Source organism: Brachyhypopomus gauderio, chromosome 5 (assembly GCF_052324685.1).
Source record: "Brachyhypopomus gauderio isolate BG-103 chromosome 5, BGAUD_0.2, whole genome shotgun sequence".
In the NCBI taxonomy this organism is placed as follows: domain Eukaryota; kingdom Metazoa; phylum Chordata; class Actinopteri; order Gymnotiformes; family Hypopomidae; genus Brachyhypopomus; species Brachyhypopomus gauderio.
The window spans coordinates 34,740,607-34,762,108 of NC_135215.1; the positions used below are offsets into that span (position 1 = coordinate 34,740,607).

The 21,502-nt window shown below is 43.8% G+C and overlaps 1 protein-coding gene across 3 annotated transcripts in view; it reads right to left on the reverse strand.

Moving 5' to 3' along the window:
* The window catches only part of tmem266 (transmembrane protein 266), a 66,636-nt gene that overhangs the window by 37,668 nt on the left and 7,466 nt on the right, over window positions 1-21,502 (reverse strand). For 2 of the 3 annotated variants that reach the window (XM_077007437.1, XM_077007434.1), the window contains exons 1-3: window positions 19,172-19,733; window positions 17,020-17,123; window positions 3,018-3,206 (exon numbers count right to left, since the gene is read on the reverse strand). In XM_077007437.1, the coding sequence (XP_076863552.1) occupies window positions 3,018-3,206; window positions 17,020-17,033 (203 nt within the window). In that variant the 5' untranslated portion in view covers window positions 17,034-17,123; window positions 19,172-19,733. Of the gene's footprint in view, window positions 1-3,017; window positions 3,207-17,019; window positions 17,124-19,171; window positions 19,734-21,502 lie in introns of those variants that run through there. The other variant, XM_077007435.1, reaches the window with a different exon arrangement.

Consider the following 21,502-nt stretch of genomic DNA (forward strand, 5'->3'; position numbering starts at 1 on the left):
GTTCAAGGAGCAATAGGTAATTTTTTTACCACCAAAAAGTTAAAAAAGCAAACGACATTTACATGAAGTGAAGAATGAAATTGCTGCGTAGTTCTCAGATGTCCACAGACAAGGTCATCCACATAGGCGACCATGTTTAGCACAGCATCTCTGGAACATCCAAGGGTGCTTAATAACATGAACAAGAATTGGAAAATGACTTATTGCTCCTTTAACCTTTTTAGTACAGTTACAAAGCTTAGTACTGATCAAAAACCTTGCTCAGTGTGAGAGTTCTCTTTGCTCAGATGCAGAACCATTTCAGATGTTTGATCACCAAAGAGACCTGGAGATTCCCAGTGTTGTATGGCCACTACAATACTGGGACTGGCGTTTGTAGTTACATTATTCACCTCATCTGTAATATGTAATGTTTCACATTTGTATTTACATCCTTACTCATCTGTGTTACTTTCAACTGAAGGAGGCCTGTTTGCTTTGTAGCAAGTAGGATTGGACTTCTGGATTCTGCTAAATACTAATGCTGCTTTGAGATTAATACTACATTACTACATTTAAGAAGTAACAATGTTCAGTAAAAAATACTTGTAGTGCTTTTGGGTTTAATAAGAACCACGTTTGTAGTTGTATAGTTAACAAATACACCCACACACACACACAACACACACACACACACACATTTAGGACTAAGAGTATGCAATGACCATATGTCTTGTGCTCACACACACACACACACACACACACACACACACACACACACACACACACACACTTCCACGCAAGCACTCAGGCAGGTGTGGCTTGTGGAACCGTGACGCTTGCCATAATGAAGCTTATGGTGTTTGTCTTTTTCCTCAGCATGGAGCAGAGCATGGCTCAGGGCCTGTCCGGCGTGAGTCACGATACCCAGACGGGCCGGCAGCAGCCCAAAAGCCACCAGAGAGACCCAAGCCCTCTCCACCCCCAGCAGGTACAGCCTGGCCACACAGTAGCCTTATCATCCCAGCAGAACTCAAATACACACCTCTCACCAGCGCTTGAGAGGTGCTACACTGTTATATGGTGCTAAACACTTTCAGCTTTGTGTTCTAAATATACTGTGTATCACCACAGGACTTCAAACTCCTATTAGAGACCATGTAGGAAAGAACATGTCTGGAAGTGTTCAATAAAACATGATATATAAATAAAGAATCTAATATATGGTATAAATAAACTCCAGTTATTACTTGGCGAAAGTGCACATGTGTGTTGTGTGTTTGGGAACTTGACAGCTACACATAATTTAGTTTCTTTATTGATTTACTTACTTTAACGGATATAATCCACAAGATGTCCAGTGTATTTTGGAGTGTACATTGTTGGAAACTATTTCACGATCATAAAAAAATTGAAAAGGATTCTTCCACTTTTCTTCCACATTACCATCCAGTTTTATTTTATGTTAAGAACGATAGAGCACTCTGATAGCGGTAGAGTGCACCAATAGAGGTAGAGCGCACCAATAGAGGTAGAGAGCACCAATAAGGGTGTAGCACTCCAATAAGGACAGAGCTCACCAATAAGAATAGAGCACTTCAATAATGTGTGTGTGCCATATTTTGCCAATTGTGATTTTTCACCGCAATCGAATTTTGTCCTCCGCTTTTAACCCATCTGTGCAGTTAGAACACACACACTAGTGATTACTAGGGGGCTGTGGATCACACGTGCCCAGAGCGGTGGGCAGCCCTAGCCCGGCACCCGGGGAGCAGTTGGGGTTAGGTGCCTTGCTCAAGGGCACCTCAGTCATGGCCTCAGGCCTGGGAATAAGAAGAGAGTACACACTGACCTAAGCACATGGGAGCATACACTTATTACCACAGAACGCATCACACATACTATTTTTCTAATGATTGAATGAATTATATTTCCTTTCCTAACAGATTCAACAGAGAATTGGTTTGTCCTCAAACTCAGTATAATCTCTCAATACTGTTAAAATACTGTTAAAAAACTAACAGTACTGTGTAAGTACAACCCTTATGCTCATCACTAATTATCATGGGAAAATGTTAAGACATTAGAGCTGGATCTGTGTAATTCTGCAGGATGTCATGTATAATAACATGACCTGTTAAGACTGAAGACAGAAACGCACTCTGTCAGCTCACATTATGTATTGAGTCTCATCCAGAGTCAATTATGGTAATGGTCCACCATGCCAAGCAAGTCTAAGATTTCAGGAATTGGGTTTCAGTAATAAACGAGTATAATGACAGAGAGCCTTTGATGAAATGCTCTATATTATAAGTGGATTTTATCTCAGGACTTTTCATTATCCGTATTCCGGCATCATACCGGCTGACGACGCCAGGACTGACAGAACTATACTGCAGGTGTAATGTGATAAATATACCATCGCCTGATATGTTTGTGGCACGGTTTGGCAGACGGTAAACAAGTGATTTCTTTCATCCAGTTTTTTTTTTTCGTTCTTGCAGGTCAGTGAAACTCAAGCAGTGATTATTTGGATGTAAACAATACAAGTCATTTTTTAGCTCAGCTAGTACAAAACATTCAGTGAATTCCAGAAATACCACCCAGAGCAGAGCGGGCGTGTAGCACCGGGCTCGATCATACAGGCTCAACGTTCACGTCTTCCTGATGGTTGGAATTGTTTGTGCTGCTCTCTCTTCTCACCGTTCTGAACCCTGAGTTTCTCACAACCTTCAGGAGTCATTATGAGTGACAGAATAAAATCTAGACCAATTCTAAAAAATAAAAAATAAAAACCCCCAAAAAGTGTTGGTTTAATTAAATGCATCATCCAATCTAGCACTCAATGTAGAAGATGAATTGTTCTCATTTTTATAATTTCATACTGTAGTACCACCTGCCTGAGTGTTTGCATGGAAGTGTGTGTGTGTGTGTGTGTGTGTGTGTGTGTGTGTATGTGTCTGTCTGTCCATCTGTGTGTACAAGTAAATAGAGACTGTGGTGAAATGCAAAGCGATGGTTGTGAGATGTTCTCCTACCCTTCTCTGTTGTCCTCCTCGTCCAGGTTGGAGATGAGCTGAGAGCCAGCCAGTGAGATGTCCAGAGCTCCCAGAGGCAGGTCCCTGTAGGCGAAGCTGACCAGCTGCACTGCACCAATGCCCTGACCCTCGTCCTCCACCTGCTGTGAGATCACTTCCAGGTCGGGCGCAGTGGCTGGCTGGGAGGGCCTACACACACAGGGGTGTCAGTCACACACAGCGAGTTCCTGGGAGGTGCTGGTCAACCCTAACACCAGTGAGTGGCGCTAGAGAGCACAGCCATGCTGACCTGAGCGATCATTACCATGGTACTCTGGACTACAGAGATGGTCTATAATGCTCCAACACTAGCGCTACTAAATGTTTGTAGAGGCCACAGATGAAAATCTGCTTTTTCCAGACCACTGCTAGACTAAAATGTAGTCTGTGTTTTAAATATTTAGAAACATCATTCTGGCTTTTTTTCCTCTCATATTGATTTCTGTAACTTTATACTAGAGCCTCCCAACTATCACATATGCAGCTGGTTCAGAAAGCGAAAAGGATTCGTGACTGAGATGAGGAAGAAATAGAATCTCTCCTGTGTTTGCCTCTCTCCACACGTTACCACTCAAATACGTTTACTTGTTTTATTTGTTCTATTACACTTCTGTTTATATCAAAGTTTTATGTCATTCTTTCTTTTCTTTTATTCATATTGTTGAAATCATTTAACTGGGCTGACAGTGGCTGTCTTGTAATATGTAGTGCTCTGTAATATCAATGGCTTGGCTTGTTTTGCCATGATACTATTTTGATTTGTAAGTCTGTTATAATAATGGAGTGACATGATTCCTCACAGTAATATATGATGGGGTTAAAACATCTGCAAATGTCACAGTTCTAATTTATGAAATATTCTCAATAAATACAGTAATGGTTGGCTGATGCAATAAAAATCGTACAGCAATTACAATCATTTTTCATCTCTGACCAAAAGCAGTGGGGAAAATGTTTCATAGACTTTTGATATTTTCATAATGTGGACCAATGGATGTTCAATGAATCAAAGGAATTACATTGCAGTTTAAAAAAATTTTGCATGAGTCAAAATCTGATTAACATTAGCATTCTTTCCGAATAATAAAGAGACAGTAAAACCGGAACTGATGTGGTGCTATTACAAAGTTAGACCAATTAAAGAGAAAAAGAGAAAAATATTCCTTTCATTTGGTCCTGACCACAGACAGTGGAAGATTTCAGCCAGGAGACAGACCCAGTCTGTCCCAACACAGACCCAGTCTGTCCCAACACAGTGCTGCATCTGCATTTGTTATTCAGGGGCTTTGGAATTGGAAACTACTGCAAATGACAGCAGTCCTTCAAAAATGACAACATGTATGAAAACATAAGCGAACAGATAAATACCAGTCTTGGACAAATGGTGAAGACACACTTCAGCCCAGAGTGGTGGCCTCGGTGGCCCGTGGAGAAGTGGGTGTGCTGGGTTCAAATATGAAGGAAACTCAAATAACGTGATCAGACTGTAAAATATTCTACATCTGGTCTGAATGCTTCTATTTACAGTTTATTTTTTAATAAAACAATGTTATTTAATAAAATAACAAAAATAAAATTTCATTTTCTAAATGACCAACAGTCTAAAACAATTTTGCTTTTCACAGTTTACTTTAAGAAGACATTTCTCTCTTTAAAAAAAAATTATTTACATGTATTATCTATTTGCAATTCATCTCATAAAATATGTACGAAATAAAAAAAGAGGAAACAGAAGCCTTGCATGCAGGTTCAGGTTAGCCCTTGATTGATCGGAAGAGGTGTGTGGAATCGTCTCACGTGCTCAGTTTGCAATTGTCCTTCAATCTCGACACGAACAATACAGTTAACGTACACCTTCTGCAATCTTGACACGAACAATACAGTTAACGTACACCTTCTGCAATCTCGACACGAACAATACAGTTAACGTACACCTTCTGCAATCTCCACACAAACAATACAGTTAACGTACACCTTCTGCAATCTCCACACGCAGGCCTTTGTGAACACCCTTGACGTTGTACATTACCTGCGTACAATACCATGCACACCACTGTCAACCAAAAATACCAAAGGCAGGCGTAGGCACGCTGAGGTGCAGCTGGCTTTAGCGTGGCGGCTAGCAGCGGAGGACACCTGACTTCACTGCCCTCATAAATGAAATCAATACACGCATTCCTTAAAATGGCTCAATCAAGGTCAGGGGAAAGACAGAAGCAAACTGGAGCTGCTCCCTGGCACTCGTCCCAGCAGCTCCGACACAGGACATCAATAACGCCTCTGTGCAGAGACAGGCTGGTGGGAGGGGCAGATTAAAAGTAAGAAGGAACAAAAGAAAATCAAGAAGTATGTGAAGAGGTAGGAGGAAATGAGGAGGTTAAATCATAATGCCTTTCTGGTAGAGGGGGAGAGAGAGAAATTAATGAGAGAGAGAGAGAGAGAGAGAGGGAGGGAGAGAGAAAAAGATTGTTCAGCAACATAGGGTTTCAGCAGCTCTGTGAAATGTTAATGTAGTCAGAATTAGAGGGTTTTGCATATGCTTCCTGCCTAATTCCTACTGTACACATGTATTTTTTGACCCTCGTGTTCTGCGTGTCTTGTCTGTGTTGTGTGTTTCTTGTCTGTGTTTTCTGCTACTGGCTTCATGCTCTAAAAAACGTTAAGCACGATTTCAAAACAAACGCAGCAGTCTTTGATCCACATCGTTCTGAAATCGAATCTGAAAGGAAATCCGTTCAAATCAAGTATTAGTTCCAAACGAACAACGGTCCCCATGCCTGGCACCGCAGCAGTACAGAACCAAGTCCTGGAGCACGGCTACTTGCCCAGTACCTCCCTGGCCTCCCCGGTGCTGAGTTCTGCCTCCGCCTTGGCGACCGGCATGTGGGCACTGGCGTGTGGGCACCGGCGTGTGGGCACTGGCATGCCCGCCGTCGTCCCCTCTGATTCTATCTGCATGCTTGGCTTTCCTCACCAACAGAGTTCTAATCACGTCTGACTGTTCCGAGTGTCACAATCACATTTCAGAATAATCATATGCGGAGGTTCGATGGTGCCAGGCGCCCGTGAGGCTTTGCTATTGGCCCGATGGCATCCTACCAGCACTGGGAGAGCAGTTAGGGGCGGTCCTTTCCTCTGCACGACAGGCCAAGGCTGAGCAGATGGACCTGAAGGAAATCTACGCTCATACCATTTCTCAAGAACTATCAGGAAAACTCAAACTCACTTAGCCACAACATTTGACAGGGAAGGGATTTCAAGCAGAAGAGATGTATGTCCTTATGAATGCCCTATGGCTGGGTGAAATATGATATAATATAAAACACTGAAGATGCTAGACTGACAAAAATAAAAAAAAATGTTTTTAAAGCATCTTCTTTAACAATGCTCATTCACATGATCCAGCCCCAACAGTGGACTGCCCCTAGTGACTTTACACACCACAGTCATTCATCAGCAAAGGAGGATCGATAGAAATAGAAAAACGAAGCTACCTACAGAGACTAACTTCTAGCCCTTGCTCAGCACTAAGACAGATTCTCACAGATTTCAACTTTAAAGTGCAACGTACACAGTAAACACTCAACTTTCTTCTTTATCTTAACTAATAAATAAACCCCAGATTCAGAAGAGCAAACCCTGCATAAAGAGCTGTAGTGTCCTGACAGGGAGGGAGGCCCACCTGGCCCAGCTGGTCCACAGCCCGCCTAATAAAATGTTATATAAGACACGTAAAACAGGACTGGCATCACATTAATGAAGTGGAGTTACACAAAGCCATCAGATCTGCCCAAATGACTCAAGTTCATGTAAGCTGGAAGGACAATGTCACCTGGTGCTTTGAGTGGCAACGTTGGTAAATTAGAAATATAAATGCTATAAATGTGGACCCCTCTGCCCCGGGTATGATACATAAATATAAATGCTAAAAATGTGTATGATGCATAAATCCTGGTGGTTATATGAATAAAGATTATATGAATAAAAATTAGCACTCCATACATCTGTGGAGTGAGTACATTAGTGGAGTGAGTACATCTGTGGAGTGAATATATCTGTGGAGTGAGTATATCTGTGGAGTGAGTACATCAGTGGAGTGAGCATGACTGTGGAGTGAGTATATCAGTGGAGTGAGTACATCTGTGGAGTGAGTACATCTGTGGAGTGAGTACATCTGTGGAGTGAGTATATCAGTGGAGTGAGTAAATCAGTGGAGTGAGTACATCAGTGGAGTGAGCATGACTGTGGAGTGAGTACATCTGTGGAGTGAGTAAATCAGTGGAGTGAGCATGACTGTGGAGTGAGTACATCTGTGGAGTGAGTACATCTGTGGAGTGAGTATATCAGTGGAGTGAGTAAATCAGTGGAGTGAGTACATCAGTGGAGTGAGTATATCTGTGGAGTGAGTACATCTGTGGAGTGAGTATATCAGTGGAGTGAGTAAATCAGTGGAGTGAGTAAATCAGTGGAGTGAGTATATCTGTGGAGTGAGTATATCAGTGGAGTGAGTATATCTGTGGAGTGAGTATATCAGTGGAGTGAGTATATCAGTGGAGTGAGTACATCAGTGGAGTGAGCATGACTGTGGAGTGAGTAAATCAGTGGAGTGAGTACATCAGTGGAGTGAGCATGACTGTGGAGTGAGTAAATCAGTGGAGTGAGTAAATCAGTGGAGTGAGTACATCTGTGGAGTGAGTATATCTGTGGAGTGAGTACATCTGTGGAGTGAGTATATCAGTGGAGTGAGTAAATCAGTGGAGTGAGTACATCAGTGGAGTGAGCATGACTGTGGAGTGAGTACATCTGTGGAGTGAGTATATCTGTGGAGTGAGTACATCTGTGGAGTGAGTATATCTGTGGAGTGAGTATATCAGTGGAGTGAGTATATCAGTGGAGTGAGTACATCAGTGGAGTGAGCATGACTGTGGAGTGAGTAAATCAGTGGAGTGAGTACATCAGTGGAGTGAGCATGACTGTGGAGTGAGTAAATCAGTGGAGTGAGTACATCAGTGGAGTGAGCATGACTGTGGAGTGAGTATATCTGTGGAGTGAGTACATCAGTGGCGTGAGTACATCAGTGGAGTGAGCATGACTGTGGAGTGAGTACATCTGTGGAGTGAGTACATCAGTGGCGTGAGTACATCACATCAGTGGAGTGAGCATGACTGTGGTTCAAGAGCATATGTGGATTGAGAGTGTCTGTGTACCAAGAGCGAATACTAAATAAGTGCATCTACAGAGTGAGAAGGTCTGTGGATTGAGAGTGTCTGTGGATTGAGAGGGTCTGTGGAATTAGAGTGTCTGTGGATTGAGAGGGTCTGTGGAATTATAGTGTCTGTGGATTGAGAGGGTCTGTGGTTTGAGAGGGTCTGTGTATTAAGAGGGTCTGTGGATTGAGAGGGTCTGTGGATTGAGAGGGTTTGTGGATTGAGAGGGTCTGTGGAATTATAGTGTATGTGGAATGAGAGGGTCTGTGGTTTTAGAGGGTCTGTTGTTTGAGAGGGTCTGTGGATTGAGAGGGTATGTGGTTTGAGAGTGTCTGTGGATTGAGAGGGTCTGTGGAATTATAGTGTCTGTGGAAAGAGAGGGTCTGTGGTTTGAGAGTGTCTGTGGATTGAGAGAGTCTGTGGATTGAGTGTCTGTGGATTGAGAGAGTCTGTGGATTGAGAGTGTCTGTGGATTGAGAGGGCCTGTGGAATTAGAGTGTCTGTGGATTGAGAGTGTCTGTGGTTTGAGAAGGTCTGTGGTTTGAGAGGGTCTGTGGAATGAGAGGGTCTGTGGATTGAGAGTGTCTGTGGATTGAGAGTCTGTGGTTTGAGAGGGTCTGTGGAATGAGAGAGTCTGTGGAATGAGAGAGTCTGTAGAATAAGAGTGTCTGTGGAATTAGAGTGTCTGTGGAATGAGTGTCTGTGGAATGAGTGTGTCTTTGGAATTAGAGTGTCTGTGGAATGAGTGTGTCTGTGGAATTAGAGTGTCTGTGAAATGTAAACATCTATAGAGTGACAGTGTCTGTAGAATGAGAGTGTCTGTGGAATGACTGTGTCTACAGTTTGAGAGCCACTGAAACACAAGAGCGTCTGTGGATCGTAAGCGTCTGCTGAACGTGATAGTCTGTAGAATGAGAAGGTCTGTGGATTGAGAGGGTCTGTAGAATTATAGTGTCTGTGGATTGAGAGGGTCTGTGGTTTGAGAGGGTCTGAGGAATGAGAGGGTCTGTGGATTGAGAGTGTCTGTGGATTTGAGGGGGTCTGTGGATTGAGAGTGTCTGTAGATTGAGAGGGTCTGTGGAATGAGAGGGTCTGTGGATTGAGAGTGTCTGTGGATTGAGAGGGTCTGTGGAATTAGAGGGTCTGTGGATTGAGAGTGTCTGTGGATTGAGAGGGTATGTGGAATTAAAGTGTCTGTGGATTGAGAGGGTCTGTGGTTTGAGAGGGTCTGTGTATTAAGAGGGTCTGTGGATTGAGAGGGTCTGTGGAATTATAGTGTCTGTGGAATGAGAGGGTCTGTGGTTTTAGAGTGTCTGTGGATTGAGAGGGTCTGTGGATTGAGAGAGTCTGTGGAATTATAGTGCCTGTGGATTGAGAGGGTATGTGGTTTGAGAGTGTCTGTGGTTTGAGAGGGTCTGTGGATTGAGAGTGTCTGTGGATTGAGAGGGTCTGTGGAATTATAGTGTCTGTGGATTGAGAGGGTCTGTGGTTTGAGAGGGTCTGTGGATTGAGAGTGTCTGTGGTTTGAGAGTGTCTGTGGATTGAGTGGGTCTGTGGTTTGAGAGTGTCAGTGGTTTGAGGGGGTCTGTGGAATTATAGTATCTGTGGAATGAGAGGGTCTGTGGTTTGAGAGTGTCAGTGGTTTGAGAGGGTCTGTGGAATTATAGTATCTGTGGAATGAGAGGGTCTGTGGTTTGAGAGTGTCAGTGGTTTGAGAGGGTCTGTGGAGCAGCTGGTAGTTCCCCCTCACTGTGAACACCACCACAAACGTCTGGGGAGCAGAGCATCACTGCCCGCTGAACAGAAGTGGCACCCAGGGCTGATGATGCAGCCGCTGAATCTGCTAGCAGGAGGATGGAATCTCACTGACATACTGAGAATGGCCTGTAGTGCAAAGGTGGGTAAATAAGCTCCCACGGTGACACTCAAACGCTCTCACTTAGCCTGGTGGGGAGAATTATTACAGAAAAAGGTCCTCATGAAACCTGTCTAATAAATATATATAAACAAGGACAAAGGTCCTTAGCTGGCCAAAATTGGGATGATTGCGATGTATCATGGAAAAATGACCTCAACAGTATTGCATGTTGGAATCCAGAGATGAAAGAAGAGAGGGTTCACTCGTTTCACTCACTCTTAGATATTATATAATGCTTTGTTCAACTGAGCACAGTTCTGTTTAGGAATGACAAATGCACACTGAGATCCTAGCATAAACGCCATCTCAATATCCAGAGAACACACATGTTTTTGGACACTTTGTTGTTAAACCCATAAACAAGTTATATCGCTTTGGGTAATAAGCGAGTGTCACCTTGTGAGGTGGTGAAATGCTGTTTCAGCACGGCGTTGAGGGTGAGGACATCTGGGGGTTTACTCTTCTAGCTGCTTACTGCCTATCTGCATCCACAGCTGCACGAATCTGTGTGTGTGTGTGTGTGTGTGTGTGTGTGTGTGAGCAGTGAGGTCTCACATACAGGAGTTGACTGCATGTCTTACATGTTCTTACATGCATGCTCAGAGCAGAACGCATTACACTGGAGCAGGGCCTGGTCTCTCTCTCTGTATGTGTGTGTGTGTGTGTGTGTGTGTACATATGTGTGTTACACTGGAGCAGGGTCTGGTCTCTGTGTGTGTGCTGTGTGTGTGTGTGTGTGTGTGTGTGTGTGTGTGTGTGTGTGTGTGTGTGTGTGTGTGTGTGTGTGTGTACATATGTGTGTTACACTGGAGCAGGGTCTGGTCTCTGTGTGTGTGTGCTGTGTGTGTGTGTGTGTGTGTTTGTGTGTGTGTGTGTGTGTGTGTGTGTGTACATATGTGTGTTACACTGGAGCATGACCTGGTCTCTCTCTCTGTATGTGTGTGTGTGTGTGTGTGTGTGTGTGTGTGTGTGTGTACATATGTGTGTTACACTGGAGCAGGGTCTGGTCTCTGTGTGTGTGCTGTGTGTGTGTGTGTGTGTGTGTGTGTGTGTGTGTGTGTGTGTGTGTGTGTGTGTGTGTGTACATATGTGTGTTACACTGGAGCAGGGTCTGGTCTGTGTGTGTGTGTGTGTACATATGTGTGTTACACTGAAGCAGGGTCTGGTCTGTGTGTGTGTGTGCTGTGTGTGTACATATGTGTGTTACACTGGAGCAGGGTCTGGTCTCTGTGTGTGTGCTGTGTGTGTGTGTGTGTGTGTGTGTGTGTGTGTGTGTGTGTGTGTGTGTGTGTGTGTGTGTGTGTGTGTGTGTGTGTGTACATATGTGTGTTACACTGAAGCAGGGTCTGGTCTCTGTGCTATTGATCTGCGCATGGCATAAAGTCTTAAGCACACACTCATACACAGTTACACAATCTCACAACTCTTCAACTCTTGTTGAAATCTTGTGGGTATCCAAAAACGAAATGTCTGTAATTCTCAGATGGGGGTTAAACATGATAGTATCACTTAAGCCATAATTAGCAGTATGCAAATTAAAGCTCATGTCTAGAGAAATACAATGAGTGACTGCTTTATTACGTGGCTCTTCTCTATCTAAAGGCCACTAATAGTCAGTCTAGTGTACAGAGAAGTTAACTAACTTGGTTCTTGGGGATCTAGTTCTCTGCACAACTGTGCCATGTTTCCACTGGCCTCTTTCATGAATGTCCTGTTTTAATAAAAGGCAGACATTGTCTGGATATTTTGTTTTTGGCTATATACCAGCTCATCTAAACTTTATATAATCTTATGATGCATACATAGGTGTTTCTTCTGTATATACAATTCATAAGGTAAATGTATATTAAAAGCTGACACCTGCTGTCAAAACCAGGTCACTCAAAAAAGAGGCCAGGTGATATAACATACACTGGGTAGTTAGTCAACTGACTCTGAGATTGGCAGTGGGACCAGAGGCGATGGATGGCTATTTACAATTGTATGTATGGCAGCTATAGAGTAGGTGTATAGAATAAAGTGAATATTACTCCAAAAGACAATTCCACAATGAACTAATATTTCCCGGGTTTGGACCGACATAATGAATTTCCACGGCTCAAACTGCTGCATTGCTGAGCGTGGCATTCTATTGGTTATCGTTAATTTAAAACGGCGTGTAAAACAGAAGGACGCGCTGAACGTCTGTAGGTCATGTTCATCGATGTGCGGCACGTTCATGAAGACACCGTCAGCCCTTTTGGGTCCGTCAGGGCACTCACGCCTGCAGGTCTCTCCGAGTCTTCAGTGAGCAGAATTAAAAGCCCATAAACCGGCAGCAGACGCGTCTCTCGGGAGCCGGAGAGCCTCGCCACACGTGCGCAAACGGCAGGCGCGAGTGTGACGTGTGTGGCGGCACACGGACGCCCTGAGAGAACAGCGGTCCTGTCCAGATGAGCCCGCCGTGGCTCAGAGTCCGCCTGAGAGCCCAGGTCCTGCTGCTGGGGTCACTCCCCGCACGCAGTGCACAGAGCAGACCAGACCACGGCTGTACCGGTATCGCATATCGATGTAGAACATGAGTGAGACAACAGAGCCTAAAAACAGACGATGCCCTCCGGCTATGACGCACCTTTGAGCAGTTGAAAGTGAGATCAATAGGGCATATCACCACTTCACTGGTCTTCATAGAAAAAAAATAAGACCGTGGTCTATGTTTGAGAAATGTCCTAGAAATATGCATTTCTTCAGCAAAGAACATTATGTAATGTAATGTAACATAGCCGTTGTGTGGGCGGGCACTGCTTCCCTTTGGCTTCCCCTGCACAGCAGTCAGGGGGAGTTGATTTGAAAATGGCTAACACTGCAACAAGCCAGCCATCAGCCCGAGTACCACCGCAACAGGAGACGCCTTACTAGATATGAGGGAGGAGGGTAAATGTGAGGTGATCCATTTCACAAAAGCACAGAGGCTTCTTCATAGTGTGTGGAAGTGTGTGGAAGTGTGTGGAAGCGTGTGTGTGAATGTCAGTAACACACACACACACACTTGCTTGGATCTGAGCAATTAATAAGCTTCTGTTCTCTTCACATCTTGTCCAATCATCAATAATACCAAGTGAGCCACGTCCACTGGCAGCCATGTATATCTGAGCCACCATGTTTTACTGATGAGGTCATGTGCTTTGATTGTGAGGTCATGTGCTTGACTGATAAGGTCATGTGCTTGACTGTGAGGTCATATGCTTGACTGTGAGGTCATGTGCTTTGGCTGTGAGGTCATGTGCTTGACTGATGAGGTCCTGTGCTTGACTGTGAGGTCATGTGCTTGACTGTGAGGTCATGTGCTTGACTGTGAGGTCATGTGCTTTTACTGTGAGGTCATGTGCTTGACTGTGAGGTCACGTGCTTGTGAGGTCATGTGCTTTTACTGTGAGGTCACGTGCTTGACTGTGAGGTCATGTGCTTGACTGTGAGGTCATGTGCTTGACTGATGAGGTCATGTGCTTGACTGATGAGGTCATGTGTTTGATTGTGAGGTCATGTGTTTGATTGTGAGGTCATGTGCTTTGGGTGTGGTGTGCTCTGGGTAGTGATCCTGATTTCTTCAACAATTTTGAAAGTATTATTTCAAAATGCAATGACTGGACGCATTATTTAGTCATTCACTGTGTTCTACTGCCAGGTTGTTCATTCTTGGCGAGCGTTTCTTTGTTTTTCATTGTTTCTTTGCCTTTCAACAAAGTACCAAACAGTTGGCTTTGACACACCTAATGCTAACTCTGTGTCTCTGACTGAATGACTCTGATTTTTCAGACTCCTGATGGATTGCTTCACTGACATTAAAATGACTTAAGTAGTTATTCAACAATAACAGGCATATTGCACATCTCAAATCAACCTGAGACGTTTCGATTTTGTAGGGACACAAAGCAAGCAGGTTGAATAGTACCTGCACAACCATGAAGAAAAACATCATTTCTGTTTGCTTTATCCAATGATCACCCTTAAGTAACATTCTGCACTGTAAGCGTATAGTCAGTGTTTTATATAGAATCGTATGGCCTACACCTAAACCCACCCCCCTCCCACACACTCACATAAATGCTTAACACTTCTGGACATGCAACGTATGCCAATAAGATCTGGTCAAAGGGAATATACACTCATTATTGAAAAGCACTGAAACCACTATCACAATGTCCTACTCAATATACTCCTGCAGGGTGTATTCAATGATAAACTCAGTCTAGAAGGGAAAGGGTAAGGCAGGTTTATTTGTATAGCGCTATTCATACACAACGGCAATTCGATGTGCATAGAGATATACTCAATATCATTTTGTTTGGGTTAAAATATGTATGTTTTTTGGAATATTAAATAAGTATGGATTTTGGAAATGAATGCAATTTGTTTGTGCCTACCATAAAATCATAGTTCAATTAGAGAGAATATGAAGTAGCCAGCCATGACAAATTCTCAGTTCTCAGATCTCAGATTCGTATTGTCTAGTTTTGGAATCTAGTAGCAAATATGAAATATTAGCAAATATTAGCAAATATGAAATATGTTCAGAAAGGTGGATAACTTTTGAAGGAGTGGGTATTTCTCAACTTGGTGGCACTAAACACAAGTAGTGCTCCATCCATCAGAGAAAGAGGGAGAAAGAAAGTGAGGATGAAGGAAAGAGTGATGAGAGAGGGAAGGAAAGAGAGACTCTGTCCTCCTTTACACCAAGATGCACTACGGCAGCACAGAAATAGCTGGGCAAAGATAACGCTGGAAGAGAATGTCTCGTGTGTTTTCATACAGGATCTCTACGGAGGAAGCAAAGTTCAACAACATAAACTGCATCAATTCACAGCTCAATCAAGCAGGGGGGGCATTATCACGGCTTTCATCATTCACCAGAGAGTGTTTCTCCTCTTCCTGATAATTTGTCACTCACATCCTTTTTGAATTACATCATTAGGTCACGACTGCACCACCCACCAAGACTAGCATCAGAATGCAAGAGGGGGACCATACACACCAAAGCAAATCAAACACACCAAACAGCACCTAATAAAACCACTGAAGAACCATCTGTGTGTGACGCTTGAGGTTCCCTGTTTCTACAGATTAGAGATCAGTTTTTTGGACCTGCTTTTACTGACTAAGTTTAATCTGACAGTTGGCTGCTGACCTGGGAGAAAGGGTGTCGTCTCTGGCTGAGATGGTCATGGCAGCAGCTGGAAGATCTCAGAGTCTTTCGCCCAGCTGGGCGGTCAGCCGCTGCAAGGTCACGTGAGGGGCAGAGCGCCGGCTAAACTCCGCACGGCCCTCACCGCACACCGAGCGGCGGACAGCACACCAGCGTGTGGCCGTAAACGATGACCTCAGCTCCTCCGGGGGCTAAGGGCGTGACAGGAGCACACCGCAGCCAGTGCTCACCGTACAAATGCCTGCATGCAGCTCTGACCTGCTCCCTAACTGGACACATTTCACAGCCTGTGCTAAAATAGTCGGTTTCAATTGAAAAGTAGGTCCATAACCTCTTCCTCCACTCCGCAATATGAAATGAACTTAAAGTTAGACGATTGGATTTTTATCTTGTTGGGGAAAAATAACGTTGAAAAATCCTTTACATTGAACAAGCACGTTTGTTGTTCACATAGCAATTTGGCAAAGGTCAGCAGGCTGCAAATTTCACTGTAGAAGTGAAGGGAGGCCAGAACCCAGGGTGTCTGCTGGAGCGGACCTCGGTACAACCGAATAAAGGGAGCAGATTCACTAACACAACTGCTGAGTGCTGACATACCACACGAAAGCACAAGGACAAATGACCTTTTATTTGCAAAGACAACAACTCCTAGCTAGTGACACAACTGCAGAGAAGCTCTATAACACACACACACACACACACACACACACACACACACACACACACACACACACACACACACACACATACATACACACACACACACACACACACACACACACACACACGCACGGGCACGCGCACGCGCACGCACACACACACACACACACACACACACACACACACACACACACACGCACACACACACACACACACACACACACACACGCACGGGCACGCGCACACGCACGCACACACACACACACACACACACACACACACACATACACCCTCACACACACACACACACACACACACACACACGCACGGGCACGCGCACACGCACGCACACACACACACACACACACACACACACACACACACACGCACACACACGCACGGGCACGCGCACGCGCACGCACACACACACACACACACACACACACACACACACGCACACATACACCCTCACACACACACACACACACACACACACACACACACACACACACACACACACACACACACACACACACACACACACACACACACCTCACCCTCACACACACCCTCACACACACACACACACACACACACGCACACACACACACACACACCCTCACACACACACACACACACACACACACACACACACACACACACACACACACACACACACACACACACACACGCACGGGCACGCGCACGCGCACGCACACACACACACACACACACACACACACACGCACACATACACCCTCACACACACACACACACACACACACACACACACACACACACACACACACACACACACACACACACACACACACACACACACACACACACACACACACACACACACACACACACGTGTGCTCTTCTACTCCAGGCCGCAAGCGCACAGTGCAGCCATTGCTTATAATATCTTGTTCTCGGTTGTCTACTCAACATACTTCTTCATCCAGTAGATGGTGCAAACTGTGATCTACTTACTGGGACTGGCTCATGGCGAAGGTTGCAGTAGACAAGGACTGAACTTCCACTGTAAAATCTCTTCGATTCAAGACTTCTAGATGGGGATATCAGTCATACCAAACCTATGAAGAGAGCATGAAACAAAATGAGTCATTTTTTGTCAATACGAAACTGAAATGGTAACCGAAAAAGACTGAATCAAAACACACGGGTCTCAGCAGCATATGAGTGTGCAGGTTCATCGAGTAACCACGTCCACATAGTCAGATGCTAAAATGCATTTGTGGCGTGGATTATTAAACCACTGAAGGGAAATACAGTATCAGCTTGTAAAACTGAAATATCTATATAATTAAATGATTTCCCCCTTACAACTAAGATTATTATACAGTCAGTTATAGTAGCCTCAGGCTGAAACTGCTATTTCAGTGACTTTAATGTCATTTCTGGAATTTACTTGATTCTACAAATGTGCATAACATTGCAAATTTACTGCCCCACTTTTACATAATTATGGGATGTTAAGGCAGCTGATTTTTCTGCAGAGTTCTGAAATAAATAAATAACCTTAACCACCTGGTTCACTGCGGTTATAAAACATCTAGCTAAAGCCAATGTCGTTGCCTTTAGCACTTTCTGAGATATGCTAACCAAGTCACAACACGTTCCAACGAGCCCAAAGTGCTCATACTACCGCCTCTCACAAGGCTGAATATAGCAGGCGTGTGTAAGCACTGGTCAAATACATAAGGTTTCTTTCACATTTGGTGGCTGGCCTGAAGGGACAGAGGTCCAAACTTCTGGCATGACTGGCTTCATAGTTCACAGCGCTAGTCTCATGTGCGCCACATTGTCTATGCGGTCCAGTGCAGCCGTCGTCCTCGGTGTGGACACTCATCAGTTAGCACCACGGCCTGCGGGGATCGTTTAACAGCCGTTTCAGTCATTTAAGTGCTGTGATGAAATGTTCATTTACTGAGCTGTGAACACCGAGCTGTGGCACAGCCCACCAAACACAGAACTCAGACGTTTGGGTGAGATTCACTGGGTGATGGTGACCCAGGTTGTGGAACTAGTGCAGAAGACAAATCAAACTAGTTCACATAAATGTGGGCTATGACCTTTCATTGGTGGAACACACAGGTCATTGACTCGAGATCTGTGTGTGAAATGTAACCAATCATTCTACATGAGCTAAACTCTTCACTTCCCACCGGCCGTCTACATTCAAGTCTATTGTGTATTGGTCGTGTTCTAGCTGAAGGTATCAAAGTGGAATGGAGAATATAGATCTTAGAGACAGAACCAGGTATTTCACCAGCAGCTGGATGCAAAACATTTCTCCTGTCTGGTTCACCCTTAGGACAGCACACATGCAAACGTTGTTTTGTTTTTGTTTTTTAGGTTTAGGGTTTCTGATACGGGCTAAATTATAAATCATTTACGTTCCAACTTCATAGGATCAGGTTGACTGATCACAAAGTTTGTTTCTGAACATTAATGTACTGGACGCCTATAAAGAAGACGGATATAAGGCGTTTAGCCACAGCGCCATCACGTCTGTGCAGTATAGAGCTGAACCTCGTACATCACACTCAAACTTCAGCTGATGGCACCACACGGCGTCACTCCTGGACGGACACAGTTTATAGGAAAGATCAAAATACGATGGTGGGAAATACGACGCCTCCATGTGCCGATGCATTCAGCCTACTGTTTTGACTTGCCTTTCCTCACAGACTGTTCACAATAAAGCTTTAGCGTGCTGTGAAGGGCTACGCAAGTTTTTGTGAAACATACATTTAGGTTACACCTGATGTATATTCAAAACACGAAGGCAGGTCGTGATTTATTCTTATTTGACGAGGCCTAGAGGTTGTAACGGTTGAAGTGTGTCTCCTGATTAAAAGCATTAGCCACAACATGAAACAGGATCTGTAGCTGTTAAAGGCCGGGCTCTCTCTGAGCTTAGGAAAACCATCGATAATGCGATTACTGAAATAACAAGATGACAAACGTACACTGATTAAACCAATAATTGGTCAAATAAGAGGGGGAGGGAGAGAAGGAGGTGTAATTATCATACTCGGTAGCTGGTAGTAACTGTCTAGATGTTTATTTCTAAAAATAAATAAATAAACAAATAATGACAAAAAACAAACAAACCTACCTTTATTTTACATCGTTGAAAGTTTAATCGTGGCTCTTTGGCGCTCGTAATGGTGATGATGTCTCCCTAGACGAGCGTGCTGCGTGTGGGCTGCTACCCGTGACACCTTCACGTTCGCCATACGGTCTCGTCGTGCCGCCGCTGCCTCTCCGACAAAAGATCACGGCGAACAAGCCAGACCCGTAATGCAATCATCGTTCACCGAGACGCTATAACGAGCTCGCCACCAAATATCCGAGCATCCTTGAGACTGGCGGAGGGCATACTGCACAGCGCGCGTGCTCGCGGAGGGCTTCCCCTACACGCGCGACAGGGAGTGCGCGTGGCCGCGGGCGGATGCGGGAGCTGTCCAGCTGCTGAAAACAGCGCCGTGAACTGGGTTAACGCTGCGTATGAAAACAAATATATAATAAACGTCGTCGTGTGTAAACGCGCTCTGTTATGTCGGGGCTTTTGGGTTACGCAGAGAAAGCGTCTTTCCATTGGCTCCCAAGCTCAATCGGCGGTGAGATGTTCACCAGGATAACCTCGGGTGGGAACATCTATCAAAACACCTTCTTGTTGCATGCGAGGAGCGAACTCTGCGTTTTAATCATTTCTCTCTCGTGCTTCCAACGGGAATAACGTGACTATGATCTCCTCTGGATGGCAATTGGTGGAAGCATTTGTCATTAAACACCAATTACTTCTCCATGGCTAAACCATATATCAATCACTATAAGTACCTATATCTACGTTTAAAATGTTATGATTTAACTTCCTTCGATGTTACAGTTACACACTGTCTACATGCTACATCAAAAATTAATAAGGGCCGTCATGATTTGTGGGTCTATGTGAGTAAAAAATATTTTCTGTTTGAGACATAACATATAATTCCCTTAGTGTTTATGAATACATAGATATATTAATTTCATTAACCAACGAAAATAAATAAAAATGTAGAATAAGAAAGAAACATCAATAGACTGTACTGGGCATAGTAGCACGCCCTTGATGTCGGTCTTACTGGACGAGAATACTATGTTGTGCTATGGTGCAATAGATGGTCAAGTTCTTGAATCTTTAATGTTCTTTAATGCCTGAATCTCGGCCCATAGTTATTGTATATGCTTCTTCTTTACATTAACTTGTATTAGTAGAGATTACAAGCACATTTGCTGCCCGTCTCGTACCTGATGATCACAGGTCTGTCGGTCAGTTTTGACTGCACACATGACTAATTGTTGAATGTCTCTTTTTTGTTGTTGCAACAGTTTTCTGAACAAAACATATGACACAGGCTGTTGGTACTAAATAAAGCAGAGTAAACATTTTAAGATCAAGAACAAGATCATATCTGCTATCACTGATCTAAACTACTTTATTTCTTACTGTCATATTAGTAGGCTTTCTCTTTGCATTTTAATGTATAGCAAAGTTCTACATAATTATGAATTCATAATTTTATGAATGTTTAAAAATGCAATGTATATACACTTTTTCTTCTTCTTATTCTTATTATTGTTATTATTATTACACACATTGCCAAGAGAAGTCGGTTAATAGGACCAGGGTTCTTGCTAACGGTTTTCAGCTAGTAAATACTCGTGTTCAGTCCCCGGTCTGCCCCAGAAGTTGGAATGTAAACATGGTAGTAAGAGAAAACAAAGTTCCTGCAATTCCTCACATAGCTGTGGTGCACACACAACTTTCTTTAGACATGCCGGTCATAGCTGAGTCTGACACCAGATGCTGTCAGCTAATACAAAACTTGAATTTCTGTCTCAATAAAAGCAGTTCTTCAACCACACTGGGGCGATCCAATATGAACAGTTAATCTCTAGCTACACTGGAGAGATCCAATATGAACAGTTAATCTGTAATCACACTGGGGAGGCCCAATATGAAGAGTTAATCTCTAGCCACACTGGGGAGGTCCAATATGAACAGTTAATCTGTAATCACACTGGGGAGGCCCAATATGAAGAGTTCATCTCTAGCCACACTGGGGAGGCCCAATGTGAACAGTTCATCACTAACCACACTGAGCTTTAGCAAATCCAGTCTTTCCCAGAGTTTTAAAAATGACCAATGACCTTTGTTCAAATCCCAGAGGACGTATATAGCATGTTACATGTCAATGATACAGCACATCTCTGATCCATTCCTAAAGAATCCAGTATAATCAGGTAGATTTGTAAAAGTAGACTTTATAATGTTTTTATGATCTTGAAATATTTTATTTTATATATTTTTTTGAAATACACGTTTTTATGAAATGTATTTCAAGTGATTCCTCTCAGTTGAACTTTTATTCAGTTCTGTATCTGGAAGAGCCTAAGCTCGCTG